This window comes from Somniosus microcephalus, chromosome 6 (genome assembly GCF_052327205.1).
Source record: "Somniosus microcephalus isolate GS21.2 chromosome 6, FLI_Smic_1.0, whole genome shotgun sequence".
In the NCBI taxonomy this organism is placed as follows: domain Eukaryota; kingdom Metazoa; phylum Chordata; class Chondrichthyes; order Squaliformes; family Somniosidae; genus Somniosus; species Somniosus microcephalus.
In genome coordinates this window covers 167,596,789-167,618,737 of record NC_140992.1, presented here as the reverse complement: position 1 = coordinate 167,618,737, position 21,949 = coordinate 167,596,789, and the positions used below count along the sequence as shown (strand labels likewise).

Here is a 21,949-nt window from a genome sequence, read left to right as displayed (position 1 = left end):
CATCTGCAGTGGTGGTGTACAGTCTACAAACCTCTGGATGCAGGGAGTAATAGTCTGTGACTACAAGATAGTCCTTCCCTTGACATACGAATAGGTCAGCGCCTACCTTCTGGTAAGGTCTGTCTGGCGCTGGGTGTGGCTTTAGTGGTTCTACCGGATTGCTTGCTCGATATTTCAGGCATATTGTGCAGTTTGACACCTCATTTGTCACATCTTGGTTGATTCGTGGCCAGTACATCACCTCTCGTGCTCTTTTCTTACACTTTTCGATTCCCAGATGTCCTCCATGGATCATTTTTAGCATCTCTTTTCTCAGACTCTTTGGGATAACTATTTTACTTCCTTTGTAGATGATGTCTTCGACCACTGATAGTTCCGCCCTGCAGTTCCAGTACTCTGCCATGTCAGGTGAGCAGTCTTGCTTCATGTTGGGCCATCCATCCAAGATGCTTTTCCTCAGTCGTCTCAGTGTTTCATCTTTGTTTGTCTCAGTCTTTATGAGCTCCATTTTTGCATCTGCTATGGGCAGTGCACTTGTGATCATGTCCACGTAGGCGTTCACTTTTTCATCCATTTTGGTGTTTGCAGGCTCACTTGGGTCAACAGCTCTGGACAACGTGTCTGCTGTATACATCAGCTTACCCGGTGTGTACACAACATTCAGTGTATAGCATTGCAGCCTGATCATCATTCTTTGTATTCTAAGCGGACAGCTATTTAGTGGCTTTTGGAACAATGCAATCAAGGGCTTATGGTCAGTCTCTACTCTGATTGCTTGTCCTGACACAAACTGGTGAAATCTTTCACAGGCGTATGTGATGCTGAGCAGCTCCTTTTCTATTTGAGCATATCGCGTCTCCGCGTCTGTCATTGAGCGCGATGCATGTGCAATAGGTTGCCAGTAGTCATATTTTTGCAGAAGAACGGCACCGAGCCCACTCTGTGATGCATCTGATGATATCTTGATGGGTCTCGCTGGGTCATAAAACCTCAGAACTGGTTCCTCTATGAGCAGTTTCTTTCGATCGCTCCATGACTTCTCATGCTCATGATTCCATTCCCATTCTATGTTCTTTTCAGTTAGTCGTCTCAGTGGCGCCATCTTTTCTGAGCGGTTGGATATGAATTTACCCATGTAGTTGATCATTCCATTAAACCTCTGCACGTCCTTTTTGCATTGTGGCTTTGGCATATTCTCAATGGCGGACACCTTTCTGGGATCTGGTCTGATGCCCTCACTGCTAAGGATATCTCCCACGAATGTCAGTTCTGTCACCCCGAGCTGGCATTTCTCTCTATTCAGCTTCAGGTTTGTTTTCCTTGTTGCTTCCAGCACTTTTTTCAGTCTCTCGTCATGCTCAGTTCTCGTGGTTCCCCATACTATGATGTCATCCATTGATGTATCAACTCCCTCCAGGTGCTCATAGATCATATGGATAGTTTTGTGATACACTTCAGGAGCTGAGGCAATGCCAAATGGTAACCTTAGGAATCTGTATCTGCCAAATGGACTGTTGAATGTGCACAGTCTTGAACTTGCCTCGTCCAGTTTCATCTGCCAAAATCCTGATGATGCATCTAACTTGCTGAAATACTTTGCATTTGCAAATTGTGACATGATTTCCTCACGTGTAGGAAGCTTGAAGTGCTCTCTCTTTATTGCTCTGTTTAGATCTCTTGGATCCAGGCAAATTCTGAGCTTTCCATTCTTTTTGTCCACAACGACGAGGGAACTCACCCACTCAGTTGGCTCATCTATCTTCTGAATCACGTTCAGGCTTTCCATCCTGTCCAACTCTGCCTTCAGTTGCTTTTGAAGAGCAAATGGAACTTTTCTGCATGGATGTATGACCGTTGGCATACTTTTATCTACTCTGATCGTGTGTTCTCCTGGAAGGCAGCCTAGACCCTGAAATAGGTCTTTGTACTCTTTCATGAGTTCATCATCGACTGTCTCTCCTTCGCTTTCCACAACGAGGACTCTCTTAACCAGGTTCAGTCTCTCACAGGCTATTAAACCTAGTATGGCTTGCACATCCTTTGGCACCACGATTAATGCTAGCGTGTGCTCTCTGTCCTTGTGTGTCACTTTGACAATGCATCTTCCTTTCACTGGTATATCAGTACCTGAGTATCCTGTCACTTTCACTTTTATTCCATGTATCTTTGGTCTGGGTCTAATTTTCTTAAAATCAGTCTCTGATATCACATTAACTTGTGCTCCAGTATCCAATTTAAATGGAATGTGTATGTCATTCACTTTTAGTGTCAACATCCAGTCTCTTTTTTCTTTTTTTGTTTTCAGACACGACATCCACATAGAACTCCTCTATCTCGCTTTCATCTACTGCATGGACCTTGCTTTGTTGCACTTGGTTCTTACAGCAACGGGCATAATGGTTGTTTTTGTTGCAACTATTGCATGTTTCACCATATGCTGGACACTTTTTTGGTGGATGCTGTGTTCCGCATCGACTACATGACTTTCGATTGCCCCTTTCATTTTTGTTCACTGGCCACGCCTCTTTTTTCACATTGGCGCTCTTTTTGTTAAACGGTTTGTATCCGTTCTTTCTCACTGCATCCACGTTGCAGCTACTGTCACTGAACAGCTCCTTTGCCTGCGACTTCACAGTCTCTGTGGCCCTACACAGTGCTATGGCTTTTCCCAGGTCTAGATCTTGCTCTCTTAGCAGTCTTTCCCTTAGACCATTATCTGGAATACCACACACCAGTCTGTCTTTTATCAGCGAGTCTGTCAGTCCCCCAAATTCACATGTTTTGCTTCTGTTTCTCAGTTCAGTCACATACTGATCAATAGTCTCTCCCATTTTCTGCACATATGTGAAAAATCTGTGCCTCTCAAACGTCACGTTACGTTTAGGTATGCAGTAGGCCTCAAACTGTTCCATTATTTTATCTAGCTTCATTTTGTCTCCATCAGCAGCGAATGTGAAGTTATTATACACCTCCAGCGCTTCATCACCCACGACATGTAAGAACACTGACGCTTTCATTTTATCACTTTTCTCGTCAGCTCCGATTGCCGCTAAATACAACTCCAAACGTTGTTTGAACCTCCTCCAATTTTCAGCCACATTACCTGTCAACTGAAGCTTCGCCGGTGGGTGTAAACCTTCCATTTTTTCACTTCGTTAGCTATTCTCCAATGGTAAGTAACGGTGTTCTCTTTTGGCTTGCTAATATGTAGAGAGCTGATTTAACTTCAGATTTTTCCTCTTCATCTCTTTCAATCACTTCTTCTGACACCATGTATTGATTTGTATGTGGGTTCAGTGACGACACATTAATGAAAGAGAATGTCTTTTAATCTAAAGTTTGTTCATCTAAGTTAAGAGCATTACAGGAGACACCATGTTAGAGATCCATCTAAAACGAAACTAAACTGCCTCTCTCACAAGCCCTCTGCTGGTAAGGCATAAATAATCAAACAGGCAAATATGCTGGTAAGGCATAATAATCAAACAGGCAAATACCATCACTATTTGCTGATATCATTACAATCACAGCCCAGCATGGAACTCAGCGCACACACTCAGCTTGCAGCAGGAGTCACCGGACACTGATCTAGAGTGGGAACCCTGGCTGAAATTTCTCCCTTACATAGGCGAGGGGCACTGAAACTAGTTATAGCACCTTTATCACTGTCGCAGAGACTAGCTAACTCCACACAGGCCCGGGATAGACCTAAAAACCTTTCTGGTCAGTAGATAGAGCAGATGTCGACCCTGTACAGTGATGTTACTAACTGAAGCATTAGGGCAGGTCAGGATAGAGAGGTCACATTACCGTTCCAGAGTCTATCAGCTGAGTACAGCCTTCTTGATTGAAATCCTTTGCTTCTTTCCTTCCCTGAAGCTGCCTGGTGTACTCTGGATGGAAAATAACTCGGAGCCTCCCGGGAGGGATGGACATGAGGAGCTGCGGGCTTTGGCTGGACAAACAGTTCCAGCTCCCTCACCGAACGCCAGATCCCACAAGTGGTGAACCTTTTGCGTATTTTGTAATGAGTTACTTCCAGGAATATTTGTTAACAATTTTAAGCACGTTAATTATTAAAGAGAATTGGAGTAGTTGAGCTGCGAGTGTCTGACAGGCCCTAATCGAAGAAGGGGGAAAATAGGCTGAAAGGTCGTAGTTTAACTCTATTTAACTTTACAGAGAGCTGGAAGATCTTCATCACTTGGGCCCAAACCAGGCCCTGCCTGGACACTGCTGTTCACCTCAAACAGGCTTGACTCTGAAGGTGGTCTGGTTGCAGGATAGCCCTGATCCGGACTGGCCTGGGGTGAGGGGTGATGAAGTGTGGGTACAATCAACACTGCTCAATCCAGCTTTGCTATTGTTTCGGGCTTTTTTGGAAAGCATGTTGGGAAAGAAGTCACCTGTTGCTGTATGGATATTTGGAGATCTTTGAAACAGGTCAGTGGTAGAGATTGGTTAGGTCACTGTCCAGACTGATGGGCTCAGAATCTCCACACAACCTCTAACAGAGAGAGGCAGCCAAATGACGCTAGTTCCTTTGTTATTCTTAATAATAACCACACATCTACCAAAGCATCCTCCCCTGTAGCTCCCATCTATATTCGCTCCTATATCTCGCACCCCCATATTTCCCACCTGTGTCTCCTGTGTCTCCTCCTGCACCTCCTCCTGCGTCCCCTCCTGTGTCTCCCCCTGTGTCTCCCCCTGTGTCTCCTCCTGTCTCCTGTGTCTCTTCCTGTGTCCCCTCCTGTGTCCCCTCCTGTGTCTGCTCCTGTGTGTCCTGTGTCTCCTCCAGTATCCCCTCCCGTGTCTCCTCCTGTGTCTCCTCCTGTGTCACCTCCTATGTCTCCTCCTGTGTCTCCCCCGTGTCTCCTCCTGTGTCGCCTCCTGTGTCTCCTGTGTCTCCTGTGTCTCTTCCTGTGTCTCATCCTGTGTCTTCTCCTGTGTCTCCTCCTGTATCTCCTCCTGTGTCTCTTCCTGTGTCTCCTCCTGTGTCTCCTCCTGTGTCTCCTCTTGTGTCTCTTCCTGTGTCTCCTCCTGTGTCTCCTGTGTCTCTTCCTGTGTCTCCTCCTGTGTCTCCTCCTGTGTCGCCTCCTGTGTCTCCTGTGTCTCCTCCTGTGTCTCCTCCTGTGTCTCCTGTGTCTCTTCCTGTGTCTCTTCCTGTGTCTCCTCCTGTGTCCCCTCCTGTGTCCCCTCCTGTGTCTCCCCCTGTGTCTCCTCCTGTGTCTCCTGTGCCTCTTCCTGTGTCCCCTCCTGTGTCTGCTCATGTATCCCCTCCTGTGTCTCCTCCTGTGTCTCCTCCTGTGTCTCCTGTGTCTCCTCCTGTGTCGCCTCCTGTGTCTCCTGTGTCTCCTCCAGCATCCCCTCCCGTGTCTCCTCCTGTGTCTCCTCCTGTGTCACCTCCTGTGTCTCCTTCTGTGTCTCCTCCTGTGTCTCCTGTGTCTCCTCCTGTGTCTCCTCCTGTGTTGCCTCCTGTGTCACCTCCTGTGTCTCCTGTGTCTCCTCTAGTATCCCCTCCTGTACCCGTCCTGTGTCTCCTCCTGTGTCCCCTCCTGTGTCTGCTCATATATCCCCTCCTGTGTCTCCTCCTGTGTCTCCTCCTGTGTCGGCTCCTGTGTCTCCTCCAGTATCCCCTCCCATGTCTCCTCCTGTGTCTCCTCCTGTGTCGCCTCCTGTGTCTCCTCCTGTGTCTCCTCCTGTGTCTACTGTGTCTCCTCCTGTGTCTCCTCCTGTGTCTCCTCCTGTGTCTCCTGAGTCTCCTCCTGTGTCTCCTCCTGTGTCGCCACCTGTGTCTCCTCCAGTATCCCATCCTGTACCCCTCCTGTGTCTCCTCCTGTGTTGCCTCCTGTGTCTCCTCCTGTGTCTCCTCCTGTGTCTCCTCCAGTATCCCCTCCTGTGTCTCCTCCTGTGTCTCCTGCTGTGTCTCCTCCTGTGTCGCTTCCTGTGTCTCCTGTGTCTCCTCCAGTATAACCTCCTGTGTCTCCTCCTGTGTCTCCTCCTGTGTCAACTCCTGTGTCTCCTCCTGTGTGTCCTCCTGTGTCTCCTCCTGTGTCTGCTCCTGTATCTCCTCCTGTGTTTCTTCCTCTGTCTCCTCCTGTGTCTCCTCCTGTGTCTCTTCCTGTGTCTCCTCCTGTGTCGCCTCCTGTGTCTCCTGTGTCTCTTCCTGTGTCTCCTCCTGTGTCCCCTCCTGTGTCTCCCCCTGTGTCTCCTCCTGTGTCACCTCCTGTTTCTCCTGTGTCTCTTCCTGTGTCTCCTCCTGTATCGCCTCCTGTGCCTCCTCCTGTGTCTCCTCCTGTGTCTCCTGTGTCTCTTCCTGTGTCTCCTCCTGTGTCTCCTCCTGTGTCTCCTCCTGTATCTCCTCCTGTGTCTCCTCCTGTGTCCCCTCCTGTGTCTCCCCCTGTGTCGCCTCCTGTGTCTCCTGTGTCTCTTCCTGTGTCTCCTCCTGTATCGCCTCCTGTGTCTCCTCCTGTGTCTCCTCCTGTGTCTCCTGTGTCTCTTCCAGTGTCTCCTTCAGTGTCTCCTCCTGTGTCCCCTCCTGTGTCTCCTCCTGTGTCGCCTCCTGTGTCTCTTCCTGTGTCTCCTCCTGTGTCTCTTCCTGTGTCTCCTCCTGTGTCTCCTCCTGTGTCTCCTCCTGTGTCTCTTCCTGTGTTCCTCCTGTGTCTCCTCCTGTGTCACCTCCTGTGTCTCTTCCTGTGTCTCCTCCTGTGTCTCCTCCTGTGTCCCCTCCTGTGTCTCCTCCTGTGTCTCCTGTGTCTCTTCCTGTGTCTCTTCCTGTGTCCCCTCCTGTGTGCCCCCTCCTGTGTCTCCTCCTGTGTCTCCTGTGTCGCCTCCTGTGTCTACTGTGTCTCCTCCAGTATCCCCTCCCGTGTCTCCTACAGTGTCTCCTCCTGTGTCTCCTCCTGTGTCTCCTCCTGTGTCTCCTGTGTCTCCTCCTGTGTCTCCTGTGTCTCCTCCTGTGTCGCCTCCTGTTTCTCCTCCTGTGTCGCCTCCTGTGTCACCTGTGTCTCCTCCAGTATCCCCTCCTGTACCCCTCCTGTACCCCTCCTGTGTCTCCTCCTGTGTCGCCTCCTGTGTCTCCTCCTGTGCCTCCTCCTGTGTCGCCTCCTATGTCTCCTGAGTCTCCTTCAGTATCCCCTCCCGTGTCTCCTCCTGTGTCACCTCCTGTGTCTCCTGTGCCTCCTCAAGTATCCACTCCTGTGTCTCCTCCTGATCTCCTCCTGTGTTTCCTCCCGTGTCTCCTCCTGTGTCTCCAGTATCTCCTCCTATATCTCCTCCTGCATCTCTGCCTGTGTCTACTCCTGTGTCTCCAGTATCTCCTCTTGTGTCTCCTCCTGCGTCTCCTCCAGTATCTAATCCTGTGTCTCCTCCTGTGTCTCCTCCTGTATCTCCTCCTGTATCTCCTCCTGTGTCTCCTCCTGTATCTCCAGTGCCTCCTCCTGTGTGTCCGCCAGTGTCTCCTGCTGTGTCTCCTCCTGTATCTCCTCCTGTGTCTCCTCCTGTATCACCGCCTGTGTTTCCTCCTGTGTCTCCTCCAGTATCCCCTCCTGTGTCTCCTCCTGTGTCTCCTCCTGTGTCTCCTCCTGTGTATCCTCCTGTATCACCTCCTGTATCTCTGCCTGTGTCTCCAGTATCTCCTCCTGTGTCTCCTCCTCTGTCTCCTCCATTATCTCTCCCTGTGTCTCCTCCTGTATCTCCACCTGTGCTTCCTCCTGTGTCTCCTCCAGTATCACCTCCTGTGTCTCCTCCTGTGCCTCCTCCTGTGTCTACTCCTGTGTCTACTCCTATATGTCCTCCTGTATCTCCGCCTGTGTCTCCACCTGTGTCTCCGCCTGTGTCTCCTCCTGCATCTCCTCCTGTGTCTCCAGTATCTCCTCCTGTGTCTCCTTCTATGTCTCCCCCGTATCTCCTCCTGTATCTTCCCCTGTATCTCCCCCTGTATCTCCACCTGTGCCTCCGCCTGTGACTCTGCCTGTGTCTCCTCCTGTATCTCCTCCTGTGTCTCCTCCTGTATCTCCATCTGTGTCTCCTCCTGTGTCCCTCCTGTGTCTCCCTCTGTGTCTCCTCCTGTGTCTCCTGTGTCTCTTCCTGTGTCCCCTCCTGTGTCTCCTCCTGTGTCTCCTCCTGTGTCTCCTGTGTCTCCTCCTGTGTCGCCTCCTGTGTCTACTGTGTCTCCTCCAGTATCCCCTCCCGTGTCTCCTCCTGTGTCTCCTCCTGTGTCTCCTCCTGTGTCTCCTCCTGTGTCGTCTCCTGTGTCGCCTCCTGTTTCTCCTCCTGTGTCGCCTCCTGTGTCACCTGTGTCTCCTCCAGTATCCCCTCCTGTACCCCTCCTGTGTCTCCTCCTGGGTCTCCTCCTGTGTCGCCTCCTGTGTCGCCTCCTGTGTCTCCTCCTGTGTCTCCTCCTGTGTCACCTCCTATGTCTCCTGAGTCTCCTCCAGTATCCCCTCCCGTGTCTCCTCCTGTGTCTCCTCCTGTGTCGCCTCCTGTGTCTCCTGTCTCCTCAAGTATCCACTCCTGTGTCTCCTCCTGTGTCTCCTCCTGTGTTTCCTCCCGTGTCTCCTCCTGTGTCTCCAGTATCTCCTCCTATATCTCCTCCTGCATCTCTGCCTGTGTCTACTCCTGTGTCTCCAGTATCTCCTCTTGTGTCTCCTCCTGCGTCTCCTCCAGTATCTACTCCTGTGTCTCCTCCTGTGTCTCCTCCTGTATCTCCTCCTATATCTCCTCCTGTGTCTCCTCCTGTATCTCCAGTGCCTCCTCCTGTGTGTCCGCCAGTGTCTCCTGCTGTGTCTCCTCCTGTATCTCCTCCTGTGTCTCCTCCTGTATCACTGCATGTGTTTCCTCCTGTGTCTCCTCCAGTATCCCCTCCTGTGTCTCCTCCTGTGTCTCCTCCTGTATCACCTCCTGCATCTCTGCCTGTGTCTCCAGTATCTCCTCCTGTGTCTCCTCCTCTGTCTCCTCCATTATCTCTCCCTGTGTCTCCTCCTGTATCTCCACCTGTGCTTCCTCCTGTGTCTCCTCCAGTATCACCTCCTGTGTCTCCTCCTGTGCCTCCTCCTGTGTCTACTCCTGTGTCTACTCCTGTATGTCCTCCTGTATCTCCGCCTGTATCTCCGCCTGTGTCTCCTCCTGCATCTCCTCCTGTGTCTCCAGTATCTCCTCCTGTGTCTCCTTCTATGTCTCCCCGTATCACCTCCTGTGTCTCCTCCTGTGCCTCCTCCTGTGTCTACTCCTGTGTCTACTCCTGTATGTCCTCCTGTATCTCCGCCTGTGCCTCCGCCTGTGTCTCCGCCTGTGTCTCTGCCTGTGTCTCCTCCTGTATCTCCTCCTGTGTCTCCTCCTGTATCTCCATCTGTATCTCCTCCTGTGTCTCCTCCTGTGTCCCCTCCTGTGTCTCCCTCTGTGTCTCCTCCTGTGTCTCCTGTGTCTCTTCCTGTGTCCCCTCCTGTGTCCCCTCCTGTGTCTCCTCCTGTGTCGCCTCCTGTGTCAACTGTGTCTCCTCCAGTATCCCCTCCCGTGTCTCCTCCTGTGTCTCCTCCTCTGTCTCCTCCTGTGTCTCCTCCTGTGTCTCCTCCTGTGTCTCCTATGTCTCCTCCTGTGTCGCCTCCTGTTTCTCCTCCTGTGTCGACTCCTGTGTCACCTGTGTCTCCTCCAGTATCCCCTCCTGTACCCTTCCTGTGTCTCCTCCTGTGTCTCCTCCTGTGTCTCCTCCTGTGTCGCCTCCTGTGTCTCCTCCTGTGTCGCCTCCTATGTCTCCTCAGTCTCCTCCAGTATCCCCTCCCGTGTCTCCTCTTGTGTCGCCTCCTGTGTCTCCTGTCTCTCCTCCAGTATCCACTCCTGTGTCTCCTCCTGTGTCTCCTCCTGTGTTTCCTCCTGTGTCTCCTCCTGTGTCTCCAGTATCTCCTCCTATATCTCCTCCTGCATCTCTGCCTGTGTCTACTCCTGTGTCTCCAGTATCTCCTCTTGTGTCTCCTCCTGCATCTCCTCCTGTGTCTCCTCCAGTATCTACTCCTGTGTCTCCTCCTGTGTCCCCTCCTGTGTCTCCCTCTGTGTCTCCTCCAGTGTCTCCTGTGTCTCTTCCTGTGTCCCCTCCTGTGTCCCCTCCTGTGTCTCCTCCTGTGTCGCCTCCTGTGTCTACTGTGTCTCCTCCAGTATCCCCTCCCGTGTCTCCTCCTGTGTCTCCTCCTCTGTCTCCTCCTGTGTCTCCTGTGTCTCCTCCTGTGTCTCCTATGTCTCCTCCTGTGTCGCCTCCTGTTTCTCCTCCTGTGTCGCCTCCTGTGTCACCTGTGTCTCCTCCAGTATCCCCTCCTGTACCCTTCCTGTGTCTCCTCCTGTGTCGCCTCCTGTGTCTCCTCCTGTGTCTCCTCCTGTGTCGCCTCCTATGTCTCCTCAGTCTCCTCCAGTATCCCCTCCCGTGTCTCCTCCTGTGTCGCCTCCTGTGTCTCCTCCAGTATCCACTCCTGTGTGTCCTCCTGTGTCTCCTCCTGTGTTTCCTCCTGTGTCTCCTCCTGTGTCTCCAGTATCTCCTCCTATATCTCCTCCTGCATCTCTGCCTGTGTCTACTCCTGTGTCTCCAGTATCTCCTCTTGTGTCTCCTCCTGTATCTCCTCCTGTGTCTCCTCCAGTATCTACTCCTGTGTCTCCTCCTGTGTCTCCTGCTGTGTCTCCTCCTGTATCTCCTCCTGTGTCTCCTCCTGTATCTCCAGTGCCTCCTCCTGTGTGTCCGCCAGTGTCTCCTCCTGTGTCTCCTCCTGTATCTCCTCCTGTGTCTCCTCCTGTATCACCGCCTGTGTTTCCTCCTGTGTCTCCTCCAGTATCCCCTCCTGTGTCTCCTCCTGTGTCTCCTCCTGTATCACCTCCTGTATCTCTGCCTGTGTCTCCAGTATCTCCTCCTGTGTCTCCTCCTCTGTCTCCTCCATTATCTCTCCCTGTGTCTCCTCCTGTATCTCCACCTGTGCTTCCTCCTGTGTCTCCTCCAGTATCACCTCCTGTGTCTCCTCCTGTGTCTACTCCTGTGTCTACTCCTGTATGTCCTCCTGTATCTCCGCCTGTGTCTCCTCCTGCATCTCCTCCTGTGTCTCCAGTATCTCCTCCTGTGGCTCCTCCTATGTCTCCCCCTGTATCTCCTCCTGTATCTCCCCCTGTATCTCCCCCTGTATCTCCGCCTGTGTCTCCGCCTGTGCCTCCGCCTGTTTCTCTCCCTGTGTCTCCTCCTGTGTCTCCTCCTGTATCTCCATCTGTGTCTCTGCCTGTGTCTCCTCCTCTATCTCCACCTGTGTCTCCTCCTGTGTCTCGAGTATCTCCTCCTGTGTCTCCTCCTGTATCTCTTCCTATACCTCCTCCTGTGTCTCCTCCTGTGTCTCATCCTGTGCCTCCTCCTGTGTATCCTCCTGTATCTCCTCCTGTATCTCCTCCTGTATCTCCTCCTGTATCTCTATCTGTGTCTCTGCCTGTGTCTCCTCCTGTATCTCCGCCTGTGTCTCCACCTGTGTCTCCTCCTGTGTCTCGAGTATCTCCTCCTGTGTCTCCTCCTGTATCTCTTCCCATTTCTCCTCCTGTGTCTCCTTCTGTGTCTCCTCCTGTATCTCCGCCTGTGTCTCCTCCTGTGTCTCCTCCTGTTTCTCCAGTACCTCCTCCTATATCTCCTCCTGTATCTCTGCCTGTGTCTACTCCTGTGTCTCCAGTATCTCCTCCTGTGTCTCCTATGGTGTCTCCTGTGTCTCCTCCAGTATCTCCCCGTGTCTCCTCCTGTGTCTCCAGTATCTCCTCCTGTACCTCCTCCTGATTCTCCTCCTGTATCTCCTCCTGTACCTCCTCCTATTATTCGTCCTGTGTCTCCTCCTGTGTCTCCTCCTGTGTCTCCTCCTGTATCTCCGCCTATGTCTCCTCCTGTGTCTCCAGTCTCGCCTCCTGTGTCTCCTCCTATATCGCCTCCTGTATCTCCTCCTGTACCTCCTCCTGTGTCTCCTCCTGTATCTCCTCCTGAATCTCCGCCAGTGTCTCGTCCTGTGTCTTCTCCTGTATCTCCTCTTGTATCTCCGCCTGTGTCTCCTCCTGTGTCTCCAGTATCTCCTCCTGTGTCTCCTCCTGTATCTCCTCCTGTGTCTCCTCCTGTGTCTCCTTCAGTATCTCCTCCTGTGTCTCCTCCTGTATCTCCACCTGTGCTTCCTCCTGTGTCTCCTCCAGTATCACCTCCTGTGTCTCCTCCTGTGTTTCCTCCTGTGTCTACCCCTGTATCTCCTCCTGTGTCTCCAGTATCTACTCCTGTGTCTCCTACTGTGACTCCGCCTGTGTCTCCGCCTGTGTCTCCGCCTGAATCTCCTCCTGTATCTCTTCCTGTATCTCCTCCTGTATCTCCGCCTGTTTCTCCTCCTGTGTCTCGAGTATCTCCTCCTGTGTCCCCTCCTGTATCTCCTCCTGTACCTCCTCCTGTATCTCCTCCTGTGTCTCCTCCTGTGTCTCCTCCTGTGTCTCTGGTATCTCCTCCTGCATCTCTGCCTGTGTCTCCTCCTGTGTCTCCTCCTGTACCACCTCCTGTGTTTCATCCTATATCTCCTCCAGTATCTCCTCCTGTGTCTCCTCCTGTGTCTCCAGTATCTCCTCCTGTGTCTCCAGTATCTCCTCCTGTGTCTCCTACTGTATCTCCTCTTGTGTCTCCTCCTGTGTCTCCTCCTGTGTCCCCTCCTGTGTCTCCTCCTATATCTCCTCCTGTGTTCCTCCTGTGTCTACTCTTGTGTCTCCTCCTGTATCTCTGCCAGTATCTCCTCCTGTATCTCCGCCTGTGCCTCCGCCTGTGCCCCCGCCTGTGTCTCCGCCTGTGTCTCCGCCTGTATCTCCTCCTGTATCTCCGCCTGTTTCTCCTCCTGTGTCTCCTCCTGTATCTCCTCCTGTATCTCCGCTTATGCCTCCTCCTGTGTCTCCTCCAGTATCCCCTCCTGTGTCTCTTCCTGTGCCTCCTACTGTGTCTCCTCCTGTGTCTCCTCCTGTGTTTCCTCCTGTGTCTCCACCTGTGTCTCCTCATGTGTCTCCTCCTGTGTCGCCTCCTGTGTCTCCTCCTGTGTCTCCTCCTGTGTCTCCGCCTGTGTCTCCTCCTGTGGCTCCAGTATCTCCTCCTGTGCCTCTTCCGATATCTCTCCTGTATCTCCTCCTGTGTCTCCTCCTGTTTCTCCTCCTGTGTCTCCTCCTGTGCCTCCGCCAGTGTCGCCGCCAGTGTCTCCACCAGTGTCTCCTCCTGTGTCTCCTCCTGTGTCTCCTCCTGTATCTCCGCCTGTGCCTCTGCCTGTGTCTCCGCCTGTGTCTCCTCCTGTGTCTCCTCCTGTGTCTCCAGTTTTTCCGCCTGTGTCTCCTCCTGTATCTCCTCCTGTATCGCCTCCTGTTTCTCCACCTGGGACTCCTCCTGCGTCTCCTCCTCTGTCTCCAGTATCTCCTCCTGTGTCTCCTCCTATGTCTCCCCCTGTATCTCCTCCTGTATCTGCTCCTGTGTCTCCTCCTGTATCTCCGCCTGTGCCTCTGCCTGTGTCTCCTCCTGTGTCTTCTCCTGTGCCTCCTCCAGTGTCTCGTCCTGTGTCTCCAGTATCTCCTCCTGTGTCTCCTCCTGTGTCTCCTCCTGTGTCTCCTCCTGTTTCTCCTCCTGTGTCTCCTCCTGTGTCTCCTCCTGTGTATCCGCCTGTGTCCCCAGTATCTCCTCCTGTGTCTCCTCCTATATCTCCGCCTGTGTCTCCTCCTGTCTCTCCTCCTGTGTCTCCTCCTGTCTCCTCCTGTGTCTCCTCCTGTTTCTCCTCCTGTGTCTCCTCCTGTATCTCTGCCTGTGTCTCCTCCTTTGTCTCCAGTATCCCCTCCTGCATCTTCTCTTCTATCTCCTCCTGTGTCTCCTCCTGTGTCTCCTCCTGTATCTCCTGTGTCTCCTCTTGTATCTCCTCCTGTATCTCCTGCTGTGTCTTCGCCTGTGTCTCCTCCTGTGTCTCCTCCTGTGTCTCCTGCTGTATCTCCTGCTGTGTCTTCGCCTGTGTCTCCTCCTGTGTCTCCTCCTGTATCTCCACCTGTGTCTCCTCCTGTGTCTCCTCCAGTATCTCCTCCTGTGTCTCCAGTATCTCCTCCTGTATCTCCTCCTGTGTCTCCTCCTGTATCTCCTCCTGTATCTCCCCCTACGTCTCTCCGTGTCTCCCCCTGTGTCTCCCCCTGTGTCTCCTGTGTCTCCTCCTGTGCCTCCTCCTGTGCCAATCCTGTATCTCCTGCAGCTTTACACATGGTGAATCTGTGACTCATTTGAACTGCCACCATCTCACGGGTGGGGTTAATGCTGGCACTGAGGTGGCTGTGAGCTAACACTCCTGTCAGTGCCAATATCGAGAGTGACTGCCTGAGATCCCAAGTCTCCTAGATTCTGCCATCTTTAATCATTCTCACTTTACACGGTTTAAAACTCAATGAAGCCCAGGAGCAAACAGCCACTCAGCAATTGGCCCTGAAACCCAGCTCCTCCCACAGCCCATTCGATACCCATTTAATCTCCCGTGTTCTGATTTACACAGACTCAGACAGGAGATCACAGACTCAGACAGGAGATCACAGACTGAGACAGAAGATCCCGACTCAGACAGGAGATCACAGACTGAGACAGAAGATCCCGACTCAGACAGGAGATCACAGACTGAGACAGAAGATCCCGACTCAGACAGGAGATCACAGACTGAGACAGAAGATCCCGACTCAGACAGGAGATCACAGACTGAGACATGAGATCCCAACTCAGACCGGAAATCACAGACTCAGACAGGACATCACAGACTCAGACAGGAGATCCCAACTCAGACAGGAGATCACAGACTCAGACAGGAGGTCACAGACTCAGACAGGAGATCACAGACTCAGACAGGAGGTCCTGACTCAGGCAGGACATCACAGACTTAGACAGGAGATCACAGACTCAGACAGGAGAGTCCGACTCAGAGAGGAGATCCTGACTCAGACAGGACATCACAGACTCAGACAGGAGATCACAGACTCAGACAGGAGATCCCAACTCAGACCGGAAATCACAGACTCAGACAGGACATCACAGACTCAGACAGGAGATCCCAACTCAGACAGGACATCACGGACTCAGACAGGAGATCACAGACTCAGACAGGAGATACCGACTCAGACAGGAGATCACAGACTCAGACAGGAGATCACAGACTCAGACAGGAGATCACAGACTCAGACAGGAGATCCTGACTCAGACAGGACATCACAGACTCAGACAAGAGATCACAGACTCAGACAGGAGATCACAGACTCAGACAGGAGATCACAGACTCAGACAGGAGATCACAGACTCAGAAAGGAGATCACAGACTCAGACAGGAGATCACAGACTCAGACAGGAGATCCCAACTCAGACAGGAGATCACAGACTCAGACAGGAGAATCCGACTCAGACAGGAGATCCCGACTCAGACAGGAGATCACAGACTCAGACAGGAGATCCCGACTCAGACAGGAGATCACAGACAGACAGGAGATCCTGACTCAGACAGGAGATCACAGACTCAGACAGGAGATCACAGACTCAGACAGGAGAATCCGACTCAGACAGGAGATCCTGACTCAGACAGGGGAATACAGACTCAGACAGGAGATCCTGACTCAGACAGGACATCACAGACTCAGACAAGAGATCACAGACTCAGACAGGAGATCACAGACTCAGACAGGAGATCACAGACTCAGACAGGAGATCACAGACTCAGAAAGGAGATCACAGACTCAGACAGGAGATCACAGACTCAGACAGGAGATCACAGACTCAGACAGGAGATCCCAACTCAGACAGGAGATCACAGACTCAGACAGGAGAATCCGACTCAGACAGGAGATCCCGACTCAGACAGGAGATCACAGACTCAGACAGGAGATCCCGACTCAGACAGGAGATCACAGACTCAGACAGGAGATCCTGACTCAGACAGGAGATCACAGACTCAGACAGAAGATCCCGACTCAGACAGGAGATTCTGACTCAGACAGAACCCAGTCTCACCCACATGGCCCCGCCCCGCCACCCCCTCCCCTCCCCCCCCCTCATTCCCGGTTCCCAGTATCCTGCTCTACCCCTCAGGATCCTGATCCTGTGAATGTAGAAACCCATCTCCCATGTTTACAGACTCCACTGGTAGTTGCAGGGATTCCTTTTGCTTTCTCTGGCTATCCGCACACTCAGTGATAGCTAGAGCCCTCCCTTGAATGTGCTGGTTTTAAAAAAGTGCATTCACTGCTGCTATGAACAATGGGATACCTGGGTCTCCATCACTGATGCTCACATCTGCTCAAGTCTCCAACCACAGAAAGTTGCAGAAAGCACTTGAGTTGTTAAGAGAAGCAGAGAATTAGTGAATAAGAGAGAGAGAGAGAGAGAGAGAGAAAGAGGATGAAAGAGAGGAGAGGACACACTAATGCCTCATGACCATACACTAGTGCCCTGGGATGGTCAGATTGCCACGTTTAACCATGGTTATGTGTTGGTGTGAGGCGATGGAGTACGTATATGACCCGCGGCGGTTACACACATCAATCACCACAGGGATTTGGGCAGTGTTGACCACTCTGCCTTTAGTGCATGGGTCGTCACACACCGGCTCTCTTGTCTCCATTTGGAAAGGCAATAACTCCCCACGGTTTGTGTCGATGCTCCGTCTGAGCAGGGTCTGTCCCGGGGAGGGTTGTGTGGCCGTAGGGTTGTGTGGGGAGGGGGTTGCTTTGGCCAGTTTAAGGTGTAACGGCTAGGGACTGTCAGGCAGCCTGCTACTTTGCTGTGAGTGTTAATTTAGCTCAGTTTGTGCATCATTTAGTTTGGTAGCTCCAATCTCTATAACATTAAGCTGCTAATGTTTCACTTTTGTTGGAAGAGTAGAATAGCAACTCACAGCTGATAAGATATAGATTTAGAAAATGAACTGAGTTTCACTGTAAGCACAGTATAGATAAGGAAACCTGTGCTGCATTCAGACTGTATGGAATGAATTATTATACATTAATGTGTACATGAAGTTACCTGAATAAAAATGCACATTAAACCCTGTTAATTCTCCTGACTCGTTCATTCGAACCAAAGCTTTGTGTAGCTCTCTGGCCTCTGAGTCAGAAGGTTGTGAGTTCAGGTCCCACTCCAGGGACTTGAGCACAAAATCTAGGCCGACACTCGAGTGCAGTGCTGCGGGAGTGCTGCACTGTCGGAGGTGCCGTCTTTCAGGTGGGGTATTAAACCGAAACCCCGTCTGCTCTCTCAGGTGGACGTTATGGATCCCATGGCACTATTTTGAAGAAGAGCAGGGGAATTCTCCTCAGTGTCCTGACCAATATTTACCCCTCAACAAACATCACATAAAAACTATTCTCTCTTCATTATCTCATTGTTGTTTGTGGGGTCTTGCTGTGCACAAATCAACTTCCACGTTTCCTTACATTACAAAATTGACTGCGCTTCAAAAGTACTTCATTGATGGGGAAGCGCTTTGCGAGTCCCTGAGCTCGTGAAATGTGCTACATAAATGCAAGTTCTGACTTTTAAAAAGCACTTGTTTTCTTTCTGAGTCTCGTGAATGGTTCAGTGGCTGGAAGTTTTTCCTGGCGTGGTACTGAGCTGCACAGGCCAGAAAGGTCCCAGGTCAATCCCTGGTCTGTGCTGAGTGAGCTGACCTCAGACACGGGGATACAGTAGTGGCGCTACTGTTAGCCTCAGAGTTTTCAGCCAATGGAGAGGGGATGTGACAGGATTCCTGCTCTTGGTCGATAACCAGTGGCTCTGGCTGGAAAGTAAATGTTTGTGGTGGTTCAGTGTGGGCTTGGGGTTGATGGCCTCTGTAGTTGAATAGCCTGCCTAGACACAGATGTGAAGAATGGGCTTTTGGGTAATGTACTAGAGGGTGCCTAGTGCACATTGAACTGTACCCCAGCATGAAGCAGCACACTGAGGGGGAGAGGGGAGGGGATGGAAGACAGGGTACGCACACAATCACACGCAGAAAGTCTTTGATAAAGTTCTATATGAAAGGCTGTGACACAAGCTCAATGTAAAACTTGGAGGTACATGAGGTAGTGGCTGAAAGAAAGGAAGCAGAGGCTAGTGGAGCGATGTTGGCTTGAGGGGATGGTCAGAGTGGAGCGTCCCAGGGATTGATCCTGGGAAAATGTTCTGAGTGGAGCGTCCCAGGGATTGATGCTGGTAAGTGGTCTGGGTGGAGCATCCCAGGGATAGATCCTGGGAAGTGGTCTGGGTGGTGTGTCCCAGGGCTTGATCCTGGGAAGTGGTCTGGGTGGTGTGTCCCAGGGATTGATCCTGGGAAGTGGGCTGAGTGGAGTGTCCCAGGGATTGATCCTGGGAAGTGGGCTGAGTAGAGTGTCCCAGGGATTGATCCTGGGAAGTGGGCTGAGTGGAGTGTCCCAGGGATTGATCCTGGGAAGTGGTCTGAGTGGAGTGTCCCAGGGATTGATCCTGGGAAGTGGTCTGAGTGGTGTGTCCCAGGGATCGATGCTGGGAAGTGGCCTGAATGGAGTGTCCCAGGGATTGATCCTGGGAAGTGGTCTGAGTGGTGTGTCCCAGGGATTGATCCTGGGAAGTGGTCTGGGTGGTGTGTCCCAGGGATCGATGCTGGGAAGTGGCCTGAGTGGAGTGTCCCAGGGATTGATCCTGGGAAGTGGTCTGAGTGGTGTGTCCCAGGGATTGATCCTGGGAAGTGGTCTGGGTGGTGTGTCCCAGGGATCGATGCTGGGAAGTGGTCTGGGTGGTGTGTCCCAGGGCTTGATCCTGGGAAGTGGTCTGGGTGGTGTGTCCCAGGGATTGATCCTGGGAAGTGGGCTGAGTGGAGTGTCCCAGGGATTGATCCTGGGAAGTGGGCTGAGTAGAGTGTCCCAGGGATTGATCCTGGGAAGTGGGCTGAGTGGAGTGTCCCAGGGATTGATCCTGGGAAGTGGTCTGAGTGGAGTGTCCCAGGGATTGATCCTGGGAAGTGGTCTGAGTGGTGTGTCCCAGGGATCGATGCTGGGAAGTGGCCTGAATGGAGTGTCCCAGGGATTGATCCTGGGAAGTGGTCTGAGTGGTGTGTCCCAGGGATTGATCCTGGGAAGTGGTCTGGGTGGTGTGTCCCAGGGATCGATGCTGGGAAGTGGCCTGAGTGGAGTGTCCCAGGGATTGATCCTGGGAAGTGGTCTGAGTGGTGTGTCCCAGGGATTGATCCTGGGAAGTGGTCTGGGTGGTGTGTCCCAGGGATCGATGCTGGGAAGTGGCCTGAGTGGAGTGTCCCAGGGATTGATCCTGGGAAGTGGTCTGAGTGGAGTGTCCCAGGGATTGATGCTGGGAAGTGGTCTAAGTGGAGTGTCCCAGATAAGGGCAAGACATACTTGACAAATATTTTGAATGTTTTGAGGAGGTCACTAATAGGTAGATAAGTAAGTGTCCTTAGATGCTTATATGGACTTCCAGAAGGCATTCAATAAAATTTCACACAAACGATTATTAGCAAAAATCAGAGCCCACTGAATTGGAGCTCCCCTTAAAGGGGAGGGGCCTGCTGCAGTGCGATCTGAGATCGCGAGTGCCGGCAAAAGAGCCTGGCACCGAGGGGAAGTGCCGGGCTCTTGGGAGACAGCCGGCACAATGAGGGGGGGGGCGGTGTGGCTCAGCAGGCCGGGGACGGCTGCGCGAAGAGGTGCTGGCAGGCGGCCAGCAAAAAAAATGGCCGCCCCGCACCTCAGTGCCTCTACCGCCGCAGGTAGGCTCCCCTGAACCGGTCGTAAATTGCGACCGGTGTTACAGCGGGGGGCGCTACCAAATTTGGCGATCGGGGCGGTAGCGGGGCGCTGCGCACACCGATGACGTCATCGGTGGCAGCGCAGTGCTACCGGCTAACGCCGCCATTAGCGCCCCGCTAAATTTCGCGGGAGGCATGGCCAGTGGCGCTAAACCCACTAAGTGCCCTCTTTAGGCGCTAACTGGTGGCGCAGCCCACTGAATTTCTAGGCCAAAGAGTGGGGATAAAGGGTAGGTGCCCTGATTGGCGGGATGTGACAAGTGCTGGTCCCCAGGGATCTGTTCTTGGGCCTCAACTTTTTACCATATGTGTTAATGATGTGGCTGAAGGAATAGAGAGTTATATATCCAAGTTTGCAGATGATACTAAGTTAGGAGGGACAGTAAATAGTTCAGATGGGAGGGGGAGTTTGCAAAGGAACATTAATAGATTGGCCCAGAAATTCGGGTCATGGGCATCCCGCGGGTGTAAGCCCCCGAACCTGCACTTACCTAGCGCGCCGGCCGTTGTGCTGTGGGCCCCCGTGGAATTCCGATCCTGGGCCTGCTCCAGCTGCCGGCGCGCAGTGCTTGCGTATCCCAGGGGTGCAGTTAGTTCAATGCGTCCCCTGGGATCACGTGGGCCATGGGGAGCCAATCGGAGCAGGGAAGTGCCCATTCATAAGTTTGACAGGAAGAGCTGTCAAAACTTAGAAATACTACGGGCCCCAATACATCACTAAATCTTCAAATAATTTTATTTTTAAATCACATTTTTTAAATAAACTATAAATTACATGAAATAACTATTTTAAACTATAATTTAAATTTTTGAAAAAAATAATTTTATTTTCTAACCGGGCTAAAAATAAACTTAACTTTCTTTAAAGTATTTAAAAATAATAAAGCTGCGGAAAAAATGTTTTAATTTTAATTAATTCACCACTTACCTTGTAAAAAGCAGGCCTTACGCCTGCTTTTTAAATGTGTAACTTCTGGAGACTTACCCTCCCGGGAAAACCTGTAAAAAAACGTAAGTTTGATGCGCACGCGCATGTTGTGTATGTGCCTTTAAGAGAGAACTGCTTTTATACTGTAGTACCGGCAGTGACCACACCTGTATATAAAGCCGTAGCAGGCTTCTGTACTTTCAGTTCCAGCATACCCTCTGTTCAGTAAACACCTGTTATTACCGTTCTCCTGCAGTCCGTGTGTTATTGATACGCGGACACTACAGTGGCGACGAGCTGGTTCGAACTCACCTGCATCACCTCACGGGGATCCATCCCTGAAAAGAAGCTTCTGGGAGGTCGAAGCCAGAGCAACAGGCGTCGACCGTGGGCAACCGCCCAGTGATCCATCAGAGTTCAGTGAATCGCAGGGGAAGCTGTGGAGAGCTGGGATTGGCTCTCCAGTCAAGGTGTTCCAGCAAATCATGCTGGTAGCAGGTTGTGCGCTGACCCTTCTGGACTGCGGCGGGCTAGAGCTTGATCGAGCGGCTCTGCAAGGGGGCCGTGCAGCGTCGTCGGGAAGGGAAAGCGAGAGAGAGGGTGGAGCACACAGGGCGCGGTCGGTGCTCAAGAGCCGGGCAGCATCGAAGAAGAATAAAACTAAGGAAATTAATTAACAAAAGAGAGACGTGCAGAAGCCGCGGCGCACCGCCATTACTAATCAGAACGCTAGGAGCAGCATTGGCAGCAGGGGGAAGAAGGAAAAGCGCGGGAGGCGCCATTTTAATCCATTGGGGAAGAAGGAAAAGCGCGGGAGGCGCCATTTTAAACCACCCAAGATGCTGAAGAGTGGCAACATCACTGCTTTCGACAACGAAATAGAAGACTGGACCACGTATGTGGAAAGAATTGAAGTGTACTTCAAGGCAAATGAGGTGGGCGATGAAAAGAAGGCGTCGGTATTATTAAATTTGATGGGCGCGAGAACGTACGGCCTATTGCGGAATTTAATTATCCCAGCTAAACCAATGGAGAAAAGCTTTGAAGAGATTGTCAATATCTTACAGGAACATCTAAACCCTACACCGCTGCTGATAGCAGAAAGATTCAAGTTCCATAAAAGAAACCAGCACAAAGATGAGAGTAATGCTGACTATCTTACGGAACTACGCAAGTTATCGAAACACTGCCAGTTCGGAGCAGGACCGGCAGATACCTTAAGGGATAAGTT

The 21,949-nt window shown here is 51.9% G+C and overlaps 2 protein-coding genes across 2 annotated transcripts in view; both read left to right on the top strand.

Moving 5' to 3' along the window:
* necab2 (N-terminal EF-hand calcium binding protein 2) overlaps window positions 1-4,259 on the top strand; it is a 908,814-nt gene extending 904,555 nt beyond the window's left edge. The window contains exon 13 of the mRNA XM_085992018.1: window positions 4,183-4,259. Within this exon, the coding sequence (XP_085848144.1) occupies window positions 4,183-4,259 (77 nt within the window). The remainder of the gene's footprint in view (window positions 1-4,182) is intronic.
* LOC147116194 (uncharacterized) lies at window positions 3,886-14,471 on the top strand. Its single transcript, XM_085990920.1, has one exon. The coding sequence runs from the start codon at window positions 7,113-7,115 to the stop codon at window positions 14,250-14,252; it is 7,140 nt and encodes a 2,379-aa protein (XP_085847046.1). The 5' UTR covers window positions 3,886-7,112; the 3' UTR covers window positions 14,253-14,471.
* Window positions 14,472-21,949: the final 7,478 nt, after the last annotated feature.

Excerpts from the sequence above, each read along its gene's own strand:
- LOC147116194 (XM_085990920.1), top strand. The coding sequence starts at position 7,113 with ATGTCTCCTGAGTCTCCTTCAGTATCCCCTCCCGTGTCTCCTCCTGTG.